The sequence below is a fragment of the Rosa rugosa genome, chromosome 2, assembly GCF_958449725.1.
Source record: "Rosa rugosa chromosome 2, drRosRugo1.1, whole genome shotgun sequence".
NCBI classification, from domain to species: domain Eukaryota; kingdom Viridiplantae; phylum Streptophyta; class Magnoliopsida; order Rosales; family Rosaceae; genus Rosa; species Rosa rugosa.
In genome coordinates, this window is record NC_084821.1 from 60,629,187 (window position 1) to 60,648,707 (window position 19,521).

The 19,521-nt window shown below is 40.3% G+C and overlaps 1 protein-coding gene across 2 annotated transcripts; it reads right to left on the reverse strand.

Annotated features, from left to right (window-relative positions):
* Positions 1–11,106: 11,106 nt before the first annotated feature.
* LOC133729001 (uncharacterized) lies at positions 11,107–19,351 on the reverse strand. Of its 2 annotated transcripts, none has more exons than XM_062156473.1 (4): positions 18,983–19,351; positions 16,988–17,654; positions 11,720–11,838; positions 11,107–11,586 (listed from the first exon to the last, which is right to left on the reverse strand). In XM_062156473.1, the coding sequence occupies exons 2-4, from the start codon at positions 17,040–17,042 to the stop codon at positions 11,281–11,283; spliced, it is 480 nt and encodes a 159-aa protein (XP_062012457.1). In that variant the 5' UTR covers positions 17,043–17,654; positions 18,983–19,351; the 3' UTR covers positions 11,107–11,280. The 2 variants fall into 2 exon arrangements, with proteins under 2 accessions (XP_062012457.1, XP_062012458.1); XM_062156474.1 differs by having other exon boundaries at positions 16,988–17,660.
* Positions 19,352–19,521: the final 170 nt, after the last annotated feature.

Below are 19,521 nucleotides of genomic sequence, written 5' to 3' on the forward strand. Positions count from 1 at the left end.
AAAAAGAAAAAAAGAAAAAAAAGGAAAAAAATTAAAAAGGAACAAGAAAAAAAGAAGAAAAAGAAATTAAAAAGAAAAAAGAAAAAAAGGAAAAAAAGAAATTAAAAAGGAAAAAGAAAAGAAAAGGAGAAAAAGAAATTAAAAAGGAAAAAAAAATAACAGAGGGGTATATTGGACATTTCACCTAAGGCCAACTCCTAATTTGACGAGGGAGGGACCAATCAGACAGAAATTTTGACGTTAGGGACTTTTCAGATTAATTGAGAATGTCAGGGACTGAAACGAAAAAAGGGTCATAGTACAGGGACTAAACATAATTTAATCCATAACAGAAAAAAAAATTTATTAAAAAAAAAAAGAACTGAGGGCATAATGGACATTTTGGTGTCAAAAATTGACGTCGTGTACTGATAGTGGGTCGAGTTTCAGATTTCGTGTACCGAAATGTTTGGTTTGGAACTTTATGTATAAGAATTATTAGTGGCTTTTACTTGGTGTATTGTTTGCGAAATTTTCCCTTTCAAATATAATATATAGTCTAAATTAGAAACAGGCATGCACAATAACATAATACATCACACTATTCAATTTACTATTATTTTCCATTTTTCTTGCATTTCAATGCTCCAAAATTTGTACATCTTCCTGGTGTCTTACTCATATTCTCGCTAAAATGTGCATGCTTGAATCAGATTTTGTAGTTTCTATATCAATAAATCGATCCTATTTAAGATATGAGAGTAGTCCAAGGCTTTGAGCTATGAAGTTCAGCATATGTTACACGATGAACACATTTTAGATCTGTTGTAACGGGTAGGTAGGTACGAAACAAAATAGGTACGTATGTAAACGCAAACAAATTACGAAAGCAAACGCATTATTCCCAGGTCACTAGTTGTTAACTTAATGAGTAAACCAAGATCGTTTCACAAAATGCATAAACACAACCAAATGATCAATACAATAAGAACTAGAATACAACAAGAGGAGATGCATCACCTGCTTCATGCACAACAGCCATTCCTTCAAAAGCAGTAGCAGCAACACAGCTATTCAACACAAATAATCTGAGCTCCAAAACTTCAAGCAGCCACACGCAAGAAATCTTCTACTCAACTATGTGTTTAACTTCTCTCTATGGGGCAGGACTGAATGTTTTGTCACACAGTGAATAGGGTCTTCAAGCACGATATGTCTTCCCATAAAAGAATCCTTGATTCTAGCCAATGAGTTATCTAAGGATGCTATAATTATCATATCAACTAATCAGATATTTATCTTTATCAAAATGGATTCCTAACCATATGAGTGACATACCAAAGCTCATTAGGTGTCTAGGTAGATAATTCATATATTTCCTATTTATTGTAATAAGCTTAATCAATAATGAGTTGACAATTCTCTCAAAAAAAAAAATTTGTTATTTACTTAATGTAGATAATATTAGGTCCAAATAATATTTTACACTTGTCACTACCCCACAACGCCTTTTTTTTCTACAATGCAACGATCTGTACGTATGGTAGAATTTTCCTTATATATTATTGTGTTTTAACTTTGCAATCATGAAGCACATATATATATATATATATATATATATATATATATATATATATATATATGTCCCACTTTCTGTATGGTAGAATTTTCCTTATATATTATTGTGTTTTTTCTTTGCAATCATGAAGCACATAGTTATATATATACATGTTCCACTAGCATGTGGCATTCTGTGGGCAAATGTTTCCAACTTCATAAAACCAGAAATTAGCTTATCTAGATTCAGTGAATTTGACATTTTACACAGTCAAAGTTTGCCACCTTAATATTATAGTTTTAATTACATTTTCTCGGCTCTTGTGGACGTGAAGAAGCTAGCTAGGGTTTCATATATTAACGTCTTAGATCAGCTCGAATTAAGTCATAAATATATAGACGTCTTGGACTGGGAGCTTGATATGCACCGAATAATATGATAGAAAGATTGTTCAAAGGGATGCATAAATTATCAGTTCAAATTTTCAGAGGTCGTAGATAATTGACTCAAATACAGGAACAAGTCTCTCCCTTTTTTTTTGTTTTTTTTTTTTGAGAATACAGGAACAAGTCTCTTATGTCATCATGATTTTTGAAGATCTAATTTTTTGTAAGATTTTTTTTAATGATTTTGTGTTTCTGTTTGAAGGTTTTCTTAGGGCCGGATGAGTTTCCATGTAAATAGGCGAAATATTATAAGGTTTCATCGTCACTCTTGTTGAGTGTATAGTCTCTCTGATATACGTTTCTAGTGTGACTCTACACTTAGGAGACAAATCAAAACCACCACACTCCTCCACCAATGAACACTTAATTGACACAACCAATAATTTTGATGCTTTGTTTAGTTTATAATGTCATGCTCTACAAAAGGAATCGTTTTTTTATGGTCTATGTATACATGTATATATTTTGTGTTTTTTATTTTCCTGTATGGTCCGCTGAATACTAATGACAGCAATAACATTTGCAAAATGTTATTGACTCTTAAAGAAATTTCATTCATGAGCCGGGTAGAAATGAGTGACACCGTTAGAACTAAACCATTTTAAAACAGCAGAACGCATGATTATAAATTGAATTGAAAGACCAGCTAGAATAATGATGATGGCTTTCCTGAGTTCCATGCCTAGTGTAAATGTTCCCACTAACATCTTTGTAATATCTTAGGTCAAATGAAACGTCCTTTTCGGCATGCGAGTGTGGACATTTGATACTTGACAATGCTACTACTAGCTTCTCTTGAATATATATATATCATCCATACATGTACGTGTTTTGTGTCTTGCCATTTTCGTTCATCAGTCCCTCTCGATTCCTACAGAAAGGTAAGGCCCTTGCTGGGATTTGCTTGCACAAGTGTTCACATATGAACGCGAGACTAGTATAGATAGATAGATGGCATAACAATCGACATGTGTGGATAGATGTAAGCGTGCAAGTTAAATTATAAATTTGAATCCACTAAAATAAATTCCAATTGTGGTATATTCAAATTGAATTCGAAATTTTGAAAATAGAATTAGCATTGGAATATAGTTTCTGTTTCGAAATTATCTGATTGGCATTGCAAACACCTTATATATAGTGTCTAATCTGTCATCCATAACACACACACCCCGAAGCCCTATACTAGATATCAACTTAAACACAGTATTCTTAAACAAAATTAAAGATCCCAAATTCTCATTAGGTGAGCGAATAGCAAACTCTCTCTCTCAAAACCTTAGGCGTCCTTCGTCAAGACTATAGGACCTGTCGTCATCGGACGGGCTGGAATGGATTGGGTGTTCGATGCTAGATGAATGTGTTCGACACGAAAATCAGTGTGGTACAAACTATCTCTTTTGAGCGTGTGAGTACGCGGGCGTGCCAGCACCGTGGGGTGCAGTCGTCGGGGCGTCCCTTGACCTGACTTCTTCTTCAAGCGTTGTGGACGAGGAGAGCACCAACCTCGTCACAAGGCTCTTTTCTTTGCCTTCCGAAAAAGGATTTTTTGCCTTACGGATAAGGGCTTTGGTTGTGATCTCTTCGCGACACCGAATCGATACTTAGTGTTGTAGACTAAGCAGAGCAATCACTGGGAAGTTTGGAGAAAGCACAGGGTTTGCTAAAGCGTGACTTTAGCTTCGCTGGGTTGCGAGGGCGTTACCCTTGCTTCGCTGGTAGTATCGGTGGCAGTAGCACTAGCAGTCGGCTCTTGGAGAGACTAGGACTGGAAGTATGGTCGCTGGGTTTCAACGAGGTTGAAGGTTTGCTCCTGAGAGGCTTGATAATTTGAGAGATTAGTTGAGTTGAGAGTTGTTGTTGATTTGTCCTTGAAACCTGGTATTTATACCTAGGGTTTCGACTGCTCCTTGCCATGGAAGGATTATTGATTGAAGTTTCCTATTCAATCAGCTACCTGACTCCCATAAGGGCTCGTTTTCCTTATGGGTTTCGAAATGGGTGAACCTGTAACCCAATCCCAAGCAGACTTATTTTTAGGCCGCAGGTATCGGCCTACTATGCTAAATCCACTAAAGGATCTTGCCAAAATTACTTTTGGGCTCAAACAGGATGTCCAGTCGGTGTGACGACGATGTTCTGACTTTGCTGTCCGGATCTCGCGAAAGTCTTGCCGGTGGTGGCCGGGTTCGTCGGTTGGCGAGCAGGGCTGGTGTTGATCTCTCCAAGGGCGGAGTGCCGACGGCGGAAGGTGTGGTCGCCTGGAGGTGACAAGACGGCGGGGGTGATGATAGGATCTGAATAGAGAAGACCGGATTAGACTCCAATCCGATTTGGTTTGTTTGGAGTCGTCAGGTGGAGGGGGGTGGTTGGAGGAGGTGGTGATGCTTGTTGGCGTATTGGCAAAGACGGAGGGATGTCGAGACTGCCAGCGTTTGCTCGGAGCGACGGGTTAGCCGCCGATGGTGCGACGGCGGAGACTCTGCGCTTGCGATGGCAGCACTGTGCTACAGGCGGTCGGCTTTGTCGACTGGGCCTTGTCTGACCTTGTGAAGCGATGTACCATTTACTTGATTAAATGGACTCCTAGTGGCAGGATGAAATTAAGTATCGCCGGATTTATTTCCGTGCGGCAACATAGTGGGAAACCTGTGCTGTTTGCAATGATATTTCTTCGTGATAGAGTTATCTTTCTGGTATGTTACCGCTATGTTAAAACAAATAGAGTAGTCATTCGTGCATTCTTTGCTAATTGGTGCTAGTTAGAATACATAAATTTTGTAGAGAATCTTGGTACTATTTCAGGATATATCTGGGTTCAAGCTCTATGTCCCCCCTTGTATTCTGCAATTTCATTAATCAAGGTTTGAGGGCAACTGCACCAGCCCCATTTAAAAAAAATAAAAAAAATACTAGATATGTTTGGTTCACGGAAAGGAAAGTAATTCCTTTGTCTTTCCCATGGGAAGGGAAGTGAAATTTCTCAACAACTTTCCATTCCGATGTTTGGTAAAGTAAGGAAAGTTATCAGGAAAGTTGTTAAAAAGTTTGTAAATAATGTAATAAAATACTATGTTATGAGTAATAAATGTAAGGAAAGAAGGAGAGAAAGTGATTTCTTTGAGGTTTGGAATGAACCACTTTCTCCCTTATTTTTCCTTCCTTCAGGAAATGATTTCATTTCATTTTGCATCCCAAATGCAGGAAATGAACAAGTTTCCTTTCCTGATGCTTACTTTCCGCGAACCAAACATGACCTTAGTTGAGCTGGATCTGTTTGTTTGCTAAAAGTAAGTGGTCTTTTCTAATTAATCTTGAAATGAACATCTTTCTAATTAATTTGAAATGAAAGAGATTAACGAAACACATGATTATGAGACTCACATGTGCAAATCATTGTTAACTTAGGACGTCTTTCCGCGAACCAAACGTGACCTTAGTTGAGCTGGATCTGTTTGTTTGCTAAAAGTAAGTGGTCTTTTCTAATTAATCTTGAAATGAACGTCTTTCTAATTAATTTGAAATGAAAGAGATTAACGAAACACATGATTATGAGACTCACATGTGCAAATCATTGTTAACTTAGGACAACTTAACTAAGTTGCAACTTGCACTAGCAGCCAGCTACTCATTAAGTAAAATATGCAATTAGCTTAAGGTCAGTTTGTTATTTTATTAAATTTAACCCTAAACGTGCAGATTGATTTACTAATGGCATAGGACCAAATTATAAAATAAATTTGTTAATAGATATTGAATAGAGGTTGATCGATCATTATTGAAAATACTCTTTTATTTATAAATTTTTCGCACATCGTGTGGATTACCATCTATAAGTTATCTATGATACAATCTCTGGGAGATTATGGGGAGATTGTGGCCGATATCACGGACAGATTTAGCCGGATACCGTTTAACTAAGATATATTAATTACTGATTAGACCGCAAGATTATAATATCAGCACTTGCTTGATATTGCACATGCAAGTGTAATGTAATATTTTATATCGCATAGAAGACGGACGATTCTAAATGACTCATGAATTATGTTTACTAGATAGATTTTTTTTTTTTTGACGAAACAAGAGAGACTTTATTCATCAAACACGATTGAGATCGTACAAGAGGGCATCCGATAAGAAATCCGGAGCATGATTGAACCATTCAGTTTTGATATCAGAATCAAAACTAATGTTTGCCAGCCTATGAGCTACCCTATTAGCTTATCTACTGACATGAACTAAAATAAATAAGGGCCAAGTTTGCAGTATATCTTTGATGTCTACTATCAAATTACTCAAATCCAAGGTTCTAAAAATCGCTAGGCGCTAGTCGGGCGGTGGCTAGGGGACTAGCGCCCAGACGCCCAGACGGGTGCCTAGGCGGCGCCTAGGCGGTTTTGTATATTTTAATTTTAATTTTATTTTATAGCATTTGTTTATATATTTAATTATCATATATAGACTTAAAAAAAAGGAAGGCATCGATTAACCCAAAATAAAAAATCAGAACTTTAGCTAATGGGTTGCAAGAAGAAGAAAAATAATTTAATATGTTAAGCTTGTCAAAATGGAGCAGCATGTGGAATAAAAAATAAGTGCTAGTTAACTTCACCAAAAAAACTCTCTCTAAGCCCTAGTGCCGCAAGAGCGACCCAACTCCTCCAAATTTCTTGTCCGGCGGCGGCCATGGATAGCGTCGGCTTTGCCTCGCTGTTCTTGTTGCTGGCTGCCGGACGGGTACTGCATTGGCTAGGGCTTTTGGTCTGAAGAGAAAGGGGTGGGCTTGAGGTTTTTGGCAGGATGATTGGCGGTGAGTCTTGGCCAGCGTTTCTTGGCGTTTTGATGTCGTTCCTGTGCGGATCCGGTCTGGGGCTCGAGCGTCTGGGCGCGCTCATTATGGATTTCCTTATCCAGCGGTGCGGGCTTCATGGAGCTCGGGGTTGAACTCGACAGCGGTGGGGCTGCGTGGGGCTTGAGGCAGAGCTCGACGTCGATACAGGCTACGTGGAGTTTCGGCGTTTCTAGTTTTTCTCGTGGGCGGCGCGGCTCGTGGCGGAATGGGTGATTCTGGTTCGTGGCGGGGCTTGTCGGCGACGGAAAAGTACTGGTGCTGTAGAGGCAGCTGTAGGCGTGGTGGTGACGTGGTCTGGGCTTGGGTCCATATTCCTTGTTGGGCCTTGAGTTTGGTCCTCCTTCTCTTAGGGCGGCCCGGGTTTCTAAGTTAGGCTGGGGTTTTGCCCTAAGCCCATTTATGCTTTATCTAGTTTTTGTCTAAATTTTATTATGAGTTAATTACTATTTACTCCTTATACTTATAGGGTTTCATCGTTTCAGTCCCTGACCTTCGAATTTCACCTAAAAAGTCCCTGAACTCTCAATTTCCTCCCAATTCGTCCCTGCCGTCAAACTCTGTCCAAATTATCCGTTAATTTGCTGATGTGGCACCCATTTTATGCCAAAATGTCCATTTTACCCTCACTTAAAAAAAAATCTTTTTTTTTTTACTTACAAAAAAATTCTCTCTTTTTTTTTAATTTTTTCTTTTTTCTCTTTACATCCTCTTCTAACAGAGCCCCAGTATCGGAGCTGCCCTCCATCACCCAGATTTCATTTCTCTTCTTCCTCACCTACTCAAAACCCCCGATTTCATTTCTCTCTCTAGACATGACGGCGACTCTGTGTCTCAAGGCCACTCCCTCTTCCATTCTCTCGCTCTCTCTCACCTCCCAAACAACACCACCACCTCTCTTTCCCCAAAACCCGCATCCCCACATTCGCCACCATCACCATGTCGTCCTTCCCCGTCGTCGAGCACATCGTCCTCTTCAAGGTCAAAGACAACACCAATCCCTCCAAGATCAACGGCTGCTCAGATCCGCCGCGTCCCTCCATCGTTTTGTCGCATCTGGGTTTTGGGTCGGATAAAGAGAATCTCAGCCTCTTTATTCGGGACCTCTTCACTCGGCTGCACAGGCGCAGGAAAAGCCGGGTCCGATCTGGAGAAGCAGGTCCGATCTGGTACGGTGGGAATTTGGGTCGAACATCGATGGTCAGAGCGCCGGTGGTTTGCATAGAGGAACGACGACAGGAGAAGACGTTGTGGTGGTCTTTGAGCATCAGGTCTGCAGCTCGGCGACTGGTCTGGTACGGTTCTGAGTACGGATCAACCACTGGTTTGGAGACATTGGGTAAAAGATTGATGCTTTGAGCTCCATTTGCTACAGATTTTGCTCACTTGGGCTATTTTGGTGTTTCTGGGTCTCTTATTTCAGAGAGATCGCTCACTTGTGTCCCTTTAAATTTCTGCAGGGCTTGTTTCGATGATGATGTCAAGGAGGGGGGCAAAGTTTGCTTGCAGTGTGGCACTACTTATGATGGTATCTCTTTTACTTGGATTTCTCTATTCTATGTTCATGTTTTAGAAGTTCAAATCTGCTTGAGAGGGGTTGATGTGTTTTGTATGAAATAAATGCAATCGATGTTTAAATCTTCTTTGAAGAAGATGGGTCCGGTAATAATTGAGGCTTGGTGTTGCTCAGTTCCCCGTCTAATTGGGTTAGATCTCGTTTTTTTTTTTTTTTTTTTTTTTTTTTTTGTTTTTTTTGTAACTTGATTTGCCAAAAAAAGGGATTCTGGTTGTGAATTTTGCTGTGCGTGAATGTGGAATTGTATATGAATTGTTGAATTATCAAGTTTAACTGATTCTTGATTCGTTGAGATTATGATCTGTTTTGGTTTAATCAATAATTGAACTGAGTAGTGAATCTGTGATTAGGTTGGATTTATGATATTATCTCTGATCCCAATGGTGTTGATTGGAGTTGATCAGTGGTTTGTTTGTTGTTATGGTAATTTTTGGATGATTCTGGTCATGGGTATGCACATTCTCGGTCCAGCGAGAAAGATGTCGGAGAATGAGAGCTTCCGGATAATAGACTGAGATAAACAAAGGAGAGGAGAGGAGAGATGTGGAAGAAGAAGAGGTTAAAAAAAAAAAAAAACAAAAGAGAGAGAGAAAAAAAAATTAATTAAAAAAAAAAAGAGTAAGTGAGGGTATAATAGACTTTTAGCATGGAAATGACCGCCACGTCAGCGAGATAACGGAGTCTTGGACGGAGGCTTGACGGCAAGGACGAATTTGGAGGAAATTGAGAGTTCAGGGACTTTTTAGGTGAAATTCGAAGGTCAGGGACTGAAACGATGAAACCCTATAAGTATAGGGAGTAAGCAGTATTTAATCCTTTTATTATTGTTCCGCTTTCAGGGACAGTCTAGGCACCTTTGTGCATCTAGTTTTTTTTTTGCATTTGGTCTGGTCTTGTGGACTTAATTCTCAGTGGATCTAGTTGTACACTAATTGAGGTCTCTAGGCAATTAGATTTATTGGTTAAGAGTTAGGTTGGGAGGGCCAGATCTTTCTAGCGCCTCCGGTGTAGTACCAAAGGGGGATCCCGCTATGTCTATGTATTGATTGTACAATGAGTGGGTCTATTTTCTATGTACCATTGTGGGTACTACCACTATCTTCTTGTCTGTCTAATTGGCAGCGGAAGGGTATGTAACGGTCTATTCTGGCTTTTGATGAATATATATTCGCCCTACTGGCTCTTCATTCGAAAATGGAGCAGCATGTGGCTCCTTGACTAACGGAAAAGTTCAAACTTTCTTTTATTTAATTAACCAAAGAGATAAGCTTATTTTTTATTAACCAACTTCATGTTCTCTTCATGTTGCATCACAACTCTTCTAGAGTCCTAGTATTTCCAGTATTTCTTACCTCATTCTCAATAATACTCCCACCATTCTTTTAATCCAAACCAAATCCACCGAGATAAACAACAGTGCTACACGAAGACAGAGAACATCAGTGCGGCGGCTCGTGAGATAAACACAATCAGTGCTAAGATATGAGAGAGAGAGAGACCGAGTATTCGAGTAGAAAGATGTTGAGGAGATAGAGGGATCGTTAGAGTCAGATCGGCGGCCCAGAGTCCTGAATGCCACTAGATTCGCGAAGTAAGGCGTCGAAAATGAGAGGGAGAAGAGAAAGAGGTGGCGAGAGTTGAGGAGAGATAGATAAATTTGTCGATCCACCTAGCTGTCCTACCTGCCCAGAATGCCTAGGCGCCCGTCAAGCACATCCAGGCGTCCGACTAACTTCAAAAATGATTTCTGGATCGACTACCTCTTAATCACGGCGGCCACTTACCTTCTAGCGCCTAGGCGCCGCCTAGAGCGTTTTTTAGAACACTGCTCAAACCTGATAGATCTTCAACTGGAGATGAAATAGCATGAACAGCAACTAAACAATCAATCTCTATTATTGCACTGTTCACTCCCTAACCCAGAAGCAAGAACAGCCCATGTTTTATGGCTAGCAATTCGACATGAAGAGGAGAAGTCACAAAGGATTTCCTGATAGAAAAGGCAGCCAAGAAAGCAGCTTGATCATTACGAAGAACACCCCCTACATATACCCGCAATATTGCGCAGGATATCTATCTAGTATTGGCAGAAGAATCCATGATGATACTGTACACAATTAGTGCAAAAAAGTTGATAAAAATTTCAATAACACTAAAAAAACTGTATACTGAGCAATAATTTGAGACTTAAATCTAACTGATTAAACACTTGGTGGGGTCTGATGCATGTGGTAATTTAGGGAAAATGGCTCAAACAGTGTCCCACCTCTTTCTCATTCTAAACTTTCATACCTCACCCTCTAAAATTATCAGATTGGTATTTGAGGTTTTCACCCTGACCCAATTTTGGCATCTGGAGCCGTTAGCTCCGTTACGTTGCCATCCACGTGGCACATAATGAGGGGTATTTTCGTATCTCCCGGTATTCCCGCCATTTTAATGACATATACATTCCCTCCTTTGTTCCTTTGACCAATTTGTCGCCAATTTTGAAGTCAATGGTTTCCTTTGACCTATTTGCCTCCAATTTGGATGAGAATGGTTATTCTCTCCATCAGAGGACTAAAGTATATATCAGTTTGGTACCTCATGTTTTGACCCCGACCCAAAAAGAGTGCCTCTAAGTTTTGAAGCTCTGTTTATCATACTATGGCACTATGTCACAAACTATGCAACCAAACTGATAAAAATAACATGACCTGAAATAAAGCTTGCATTGCCACAAAGTCTCAAATACAATTGTTGTCTCAAAAGGCACAAATGCATTAAATTTGGAGCAGCAACATACAAAAACAGATGTCATCTGTGTGAACAAGACAAGAAACTGAAATAAAGCAACAGAAATCCATTTTAATCCCATAACTATTCTCTACTCATCTGAAGTAGCTGGTGATGGAGGGGCATTCTTTGGCTTGGGCTTTCTCTGTGCTAGTGATTTGAACCTTGTATGCTTAAATTGGGGCATGGATGAGCCTTCTTGAGTAGTACTGGTTTGGAACTGCTGAGTGGGCAAAAATGCAGGTTGGGACTCTTGCTGTTGTGCAATGTGAGCTTCATGCTGTGTCACATTCACTGTACCCTCTTCTTCTACATGCACAGCTTCCTCATGCTGCACATTCTCTGCACCCTGTTCTTGCACATTCACCTGTTCCTCCTGCTGGACATTATTTTCTTCCTGATATCCCAAAATACAAATCAATATAACTTCACTATGAAGTCAAATGAACATCAATTCAATTCAACAGTACACACAACAATCCAAGTTCAAATCAATTCATTTCAACAGTGACCATATCTTCAAATCATACCTGATTCCTTGATTTGCAAGTCCTCATATTGTGGCCCTTTTTCTTGCAGATTGTGCAAGTAACTTGGGAGTAATACAACTTAGGCAACTTGGTTGTGCCAGGAGGTGGTGCTACCTCACCTACAATTATTTAAAGGCAATATGCCTAACAGTTAGTTACAAATGCAAAGAATCATAAAACATGAGCTAGAAACGAAAGTGAACATTTCATAGGCTAACTTGGTTCTTTGTTTCAAGCCATTTTAGGCCTCCTAGGCTGCCTCTTATATAGAGGAGGGGCAATTGGCCTATGTATCTTCTCCCACTCAATGACTCCAGCAATTGGAAAGAGGATTGGCTCATATGCTTTCATATAAACATCCTTGGTAAAATAGTCATTAACAAAAGGATTAACTACTGCTTACTCCCTATACTTATAGGGTTTCATCGTTTCAGTCCCTGACCTTCGAATTTCACCTAAAAAGTCCCTGAACTTCCAATTTCTTCCCAATTGGTCCCTACCGTCAGACATCCGTCAAACACTCCGTTATCTTGCTGACGTGGCAGTGGTTTCCCCCCTAAAAAGTCTATTATACCCTCACTTACTCTTTTTTTTTTAAATTAATTTTATTCTTTCTTTCTTTCTTTTTTTCTTTTTCTGTTTTTTCTTTTTACCTCTTCTTCTTCCAGGTTTTCTCTCCTCTGTTCATCTCCATCATCTTCTTCCAAAAACAAACCTAGCTCTCTCTCTATCTTCTTCTCCCCGGCGGTCTTGGATGGCGAGACGAGGGGGAATTGGGCGGTGCAACACATAGCCCATGAAAATTGAGGCACAATATACAGTGCAACATTCACATAACTAACCATTAATTCAACCTCCACACTAGTACTGCCCAAAACCGAAAATTCATCATGTAAAGGAATCCAATTCAACCAACAAATATAGACGGGAATCGGTAAAGAAGTCATGTAAAGAACTCACACAGACTGTGGATACGACAGCTAAAGCCACGATAAAATTGCCAATATGGTAGGGGAAAATACGAACTAGTCCTCTTGAAACAAAAGCACAAAACAAGATCACCGGAACCACAATCAGCGACACAGTAAGAAATAAGAATCAATGACTTGGCATCCGGACCAAATATCAGTCTGCCATTGAAGTAAAATTTCTGCACAGAAAAGAAAAATTGCAAAAAAATGAGACACATTGTACCTTTTCGCAAATCCAAACACCAATCCCAGCTTACTTAAGAACCTTAAATCTAAATAGAGAAACTGAAGAGGAATATAGACCTACATTGTTTCCTTTCCAAACTTGAAATACTCTGAGGGACGGGCCAGGGGGTTCCATAATCCGCCGGTCGGAGTTGGAATGCTGAGCATGCATAGAACTACCGTGCATTCCTTCCCGCGTTCTGACCAAGTCGTCGTCTTTTCTCATTGGCCCGCACCCTTCAAATTCCCGAGCTCAATGCATTTGATTCTGAATCTCAAAAACAACAGGTCGTCTTCCCTAAACGATCTGCAACACACACAATCACTTGCCCATCGAGAAGGTCATCAAACCCACTACTATCACTTGCCCGCGGCGGCGGGGACGTCACTGTCAAGGAGAAAATATTGTTTGCAGCGGAGCTCTTCAGCCCCGCAACACAGGGCCAGAATCAGCGACCTTGGAGGAGGAATCAGTGGGCCCACCACCACCGTACATGGAATCCAAGTTCAAAGCTTCGAAATTGATGGAGAACCTGGCCGAGCCGCCGAAGATCTTCTCGAAGTCTTGGGCTTTCAGGGCTTCGAAGATCGGGTCGCGATCGTCAGAGAAGGACCCGTCGAAGGAATTGGAGGTGCGAGTTGATCTGGAGGAGGGTCCAGTCGAGCAGGAAGACGACGACGATCGAGTCGCCGGCGAGTTCGCGGTCGAGTTTGCAGGCAAGTTGGAGGAGAGGGACGGTTGGGTAAGTGGGGTGCTGGGGGCGGAGGGGATTCCACTCGGCGTCGAGGGCAATGATGGCGGAGCGAGTCAAGGAGGTGGTTAGGTGAGTGAACTCGGGAGAATCGGTGGAGGAGACGAAGTGGGTTTTCAGGGGCATTGGGTCTTGCGGATCCATGGATGAAGAAGAGGTCAAAAGGAAAAAGAAAAAAAAGAAAAAGAGAGAAAGATAAAAAATAAAAAAATTAAAAGAAAAAAAGTAATTGAGGGTAAAATAGACATTTCAGCATAAAATGGATGCCACGTCAGCAATTTAACAGTCAATTTGGACGGAGTTTGACGGCAGGGCCCAATTAGGAGAAAATTGGGAGTTCAGGGACTTTTTAAGTGAAATTCGAAGGTCAGGGACTGAAACGATGAAACCCTATAATTATAGGGAGTAAACAGTAATTAACTCTTAACAAAATCATCAGGGGACTTTCCTAGTGAGAATATGGCAGCTACTGCATGGCTACATGGTATCCCAGAGACATCCCACCTCATGCAAGTGTAAGTCTTCAAATCCAAAGCTACTGAATAAGCTGTAACCACACTAGTTTGGCAAGCTACACCCCTCCCTTGAATCTCAAACCTTTAAGGACTTGATTGTATAGCTCTGTATTCACCACTCCACTCTACTGCCTTCTTCAATGTCTTTTCCACTCTTGGCCCAACTTTACACCTCTATCTACCCCCAGATGCCCTCCTATTTGCCATCCTCCCCATGGTATGTGTTCGAACTTCTTCCAAACAGCTTAGGATTGGCTTCTTCCTTGCCTGGAGAATACTCTTGTTGAAGCTCTCACTGTGGTTATAGAGCAGCAAGTCACATTTGAATTTGTGATCAAAGTGTGACTTTGACCAGTGGATTACAGGTCTATCCATGCACCATTGCCATGCTGAGACTGAACTCTTCTTCATGTCCTCCATTGCTGTTGTGAATGTGTTTAGGGTACAGCTCCTAACAACTGCCCACATCTTTTGCTTCAACTCTAAACCTTTAAGCAAAGTTATGAAACCAGTTAAAAATTCATATCATTTTCTTAGTTAACCAAGTTAAGCAAGTTATGTAGGGTTAAATGAAAAAAATACATACCTCTGTGTCCATCATTTTTAAAGTTGTTATGCAGGTGTCTCACACAATGCCTATGTGCTGCATCTGGAAACAGCTCTTTGATTGCTTGCTCAAGTCCTTTTTGTTTATGACTCACTTTATTGCCTTGGCCTTTGCTCTATAGCACATTTGGTAGTCCACCTCCATAACAAAGTCCTTGTTGATTCCATTCTGCATGCCTTCTCTGGTCCAATTTGGATTAGTCATGAAAAAATCAGCATACTCCTCTGCTATGAAGAGTGCATGCATCTGAAACACCTTCTTCTTAATACTGGTACACTTGTGCTCAGTTTGAATGCTTCTAATCTAGATTTTTGGATTTGACTTGTCTGTTGTAGATACATATATCCTCCAAGGACACTTTGGAGATGTTACACACTTGGCACAGACCTTGTAAAAAAGCCACAAATGCAATCAAATTATTCACACAAAAAAACATAAACCAATCAAGGTACATAATGTGCTGCTGTATTACAAAAAAACAAAAACCAAGTAAAAAATGACACACCTTGTGTCTTAAATTGGTAGGGAACCTGATCTCCTTCTTTGTCAACACTGAATGCTTCTTAATGGCTGCCTTGAAAACCTTTAAGGTTGCAAATTCCATACCCAATTCAAAAGTTGGGTCCTTCATATCTTCCTTCTGTTTGAACTCTCTCCACCTAGAATATCTTCTCCTGCACTTGACAGGAAAGTTCCCTCTATCCTTCCCATTATCATCTGAAGAACCATTAAGGCTTCTCAAACCATCTGATTCACTTCTACCCTCCACTGATATAATCCCTTCAAATCCCATGTCATCCCACTCATGCACCTTGTTGGTATCTCCATCCACATTGTGATTAAAGTCAATGTCATCATCCTCTGAATTCATATCATAGTCTGAATCAACAATACCCTCAAAGTTGGGGTCATTTGAATCTGTGCTGCTGTCAGAAGACACTTCCAAGTCTTCTTGCTGTCTTGAGGTCTCTCCTCCATATCTGGTTAAGTACCTTCTTTGCACATGATTCTTTGGTCTTGCCTTCTTCTTCTAAGGTGCAGAATCATCATGGTCTTCAATTGGCCTCTTACCCTTCTCAACTTGCCTTTTTCTTCTACTTACTGAAGCTCCCTCTGCCCTATCACTGTGTGGTCCAATATCTTCACTAGCTGGCTCTTCAGGCCCTTGTCCCATAGGCCCATCCTCTGCCCTATGTCCCATTTATGCATTCCCAGGCCCATCCTCATTAACAGCCTCATCAGGACCATCCTCCAAAATCACAACCTCAGGCACAAACTGTGGATCCCAATCTTCCTCACTTGCCTCGTCATCCCATCATAAAATACAACCCCTTATTCAATATCATTAATCCACCACCCTAAAAATCTAGTGTGATCTAGGTTTTTTACAAACATATCCAGCTCATCATCCAAAAATACCCTTCTTTCCCTTGCACACACTATGTACATCTCCAGCATCTTTGTACTTTCAAGAACAAACCTACACATATCCAATGCTTCCTTATCATTGGTTATAGGAAGAAAGCCACTCCCAGGTTCACTACCTGGGATCCTAAACCAAATTGCATTGGTGGGGAAGGGGGGCGCTTCATATCCAATGTCATGAGCCCAGTATATCAAATCAGTCATGGACATCTTGTCCGGGTCTACACCATCAACAAACAAGAACTCCCCCTCTATACTGCCTATTACACCCATTCTCATTGTGAAATCTACCATGGTGGTAGATTTTCATAGTGAACACATTAGGATTTGCATCAACAAAATCAACAACCAATTTATTAAACGTTGTCCACATTAAGCATCTGTTTTGCAGAAAAATTCATAAACCCTATAAACCCTAAACTTGCAGACCCGTTATACCCTCATTTGAAGCCCTAAAATATTGTACCCTAGTTATGACTGTCACCAACCCTAAAGCAATAAAAACCTTAAACCAGAATACCCACAAATCTGCTAGGATTTTTAATACATCACTAACCCAGCTCCAGTCCTTAAATCAATTTCATTTATTGATCCCACCCACACAATCCTGATAGCAAAAAGACACAGAAATAGAAAATTGCAGATGATGACAAAGAAAACCCTTGAAAGCCAACAAAAAGATAAACTTTCTACCCCAAATTTCACTCTATTCTATTCCCCTTGAGTAAAGGAACAAGGATAATGTATCAAAACAAAAAGGGGGACAATTTTACCTGAATAAGCTGGTACATCTCCTGCCACGCGAAAATACCTCCACTTTTGGGCCATTGCTTGGAATCTTATGGAGTCGTTCTCAGAGAATCTCAGACAAAAGGGAAGTAAATCTCTAGGCCAAGATATACTCTACTTCAGAGAGAGAGAGAGATTCGTTTTAGAGAGAGGGGGGGGGGGGGGGTAACTCCGTTTCTAATTTCGATTTCAATTTGAGAATGGGGAATAACGGGATAGAGAGATAGTTACAGACATAAGGCTAAAAAGACCAGATTGCCCTTGCACATTTGGATGGCACTGTAATGGAGCTAACGGCTCCAGATACCAAAATTGGGTCGGGGTGAAAACCTCAGATACCAATCTGATAATTTTAGAAGGTGAGGTACGAAAGTTTAGAATAGGAAAAAGGTGGGACACTATTTGGGCCCTTTTCCCGGTAATTTATGCTAGAGTTTCTTCTGGATTCAATACCCCTCCTAAACTGATGGATTTTTATGTGGTTTAAATATGAGGGAGGATTATCAAGCATAATGATCAAAACTTTTTACCACTACCCAGATGAAAAAAGTTACCTTCTTGGCTGGTGGAAGCTTCTTGATCCAAGTAAATTGACTTATGATTGAGGAACTTTTCTAGCAGTCAAGATGAGATGCCTCTCAAACACGGTAACTGTTTCTTCTCATAAATTGGATCAAAACATGCAAATTACAGCAAAGAAAATAATGAGAAGAGCATTTTGGTCATGCTCATGTATAACTTCTCCTAATACAGGGCAACAAATGTGAATCTCCAACTTTAGTAAGCCAATACCTACTATAATATTGCCTTCCTTTCAAAAATTGAAGTTTGCCCAAAAACCAATATGATAGAATTTTTTAGAACAAAAAAATTCAGCCAAAAGAAAAATTACACAAACTACTATCTAATATAGTATCTTGAACTTTAGTTATTCTATTTCTATGATTTTCTGTTGTTTTTTTTTTCTCCCTAATCCCTTGCCCACCAAAAGCAAAGCTATATGTTTTTCCAAGGCTTCAGCAACAATAAATCAATCTCTATTAACAACTTATGAAGAAGGGGGAGTGTTAGGCTCACACTCAACCTAAGTGTGGATGAGCCACACTCCTATCCTTAGCTTCCCACGTGTCTAAAGAAAAGCTCATAGAAAGTATGATATTTTTATTTCCATTCATTACCCCTCTTTAAATTAAAAAGTAAAAAACCATTGTGTTTTCTCTCACCCTAGCGCCCTCTACTCCAACTTCGACCTTTCCAGGGTCTTGGCCGCCGCATTTTCCACCATAGCCGTCTCCTCACTGCCTCTACCTAAACCGCCATCGACGCTATCCACGACCAAGAGTACTCCATCGCTGAAATCACCTACGACCATGATCGGAGTATGCATAAGCGAGGTTTGATTTGGGGCTGCCGTTGCCAGACTACTTCACCACGATGTTCCGATTCAAGATTCGGTCGAACTTGACCCGGAGGGATCTGCTGCTGAGGAGGATGAAGGTCAGGGGAGACGAACTCATCGCTACTACAAAGCTCTGAGCTTGAAGCATCTCAATGTTTTCGATTCAGCCAAGAATAATTGCAAATGATTTTAAAATTTAAATATATGAATAATCGAAACTGCTCCTCTTCAGATTCGTACACAAATAAAAGATTTGTGGTGAGATTGTTGGTAATTGGGTCGAAGGTGAACGTGTGGAAATGCTGGAAGCGTTTGGGGCCAAGGACGCGGTGGGAGACAGCCATGGAGGAGGAGGACGAAGAGAATGACGAGGAGGAGAAGGAGAAGATAAAAGAATTTTTAAATTTAAAAAGGGTAAGAAGGGAAATAGAAAACTCCAATTTTTATGAGCTTTTCTTTAGACACGTGGGAAGTTGAGGAAGAGTGTGGCTAATCCACACCTAGGGTGAGTGTGTGCCTAGCACTCCCTTTTGAAGAATTGACGCAGAAAAGTGAGAGAGGGAGGGTTGGGTTGGAGTACCTTTGACGAACTCTTCGAATTGGGAGGGACGAAGAGAAGCGATATTGATTGGGTTCCGAGCATAGAGGTGGTTGTCTTCTCTGTTATCTTCCAACCCTCTTAGGCTTTGGGGAATTAAACTCAAACGACGGAGCGAGAAAAGCCTGAAGGAGATGGAAAAATTGATTTCATCACTGTCGATCTTGATGGAAAATTCAAAACAGTAAAATAGTTGAAGTCGGTGAAAATGGAGGCTTCTCGAAGATCCTGGATCATTTTGATTATACTTATTCACAATAAGCACCATCGAATAACAACGCACTAAATCAGTGGGCAAATGTAATTGACAAAAAAAAATCAGAGGCAAAAACGTCATTCCATTTTGGGCCTGAGTGAACAGTAACTTAGATTTAGTATATAGTAAATATCTTGAAATTAAATGACACGTCAATTAATTTCATTTCTGAATGAAATTGTTCAATTCATGATAAAAAAGAATAATAATAAATAAATAAATAAATAAAAAGAAGGAGAAAACGTACAATTCATTCATAAGAGGG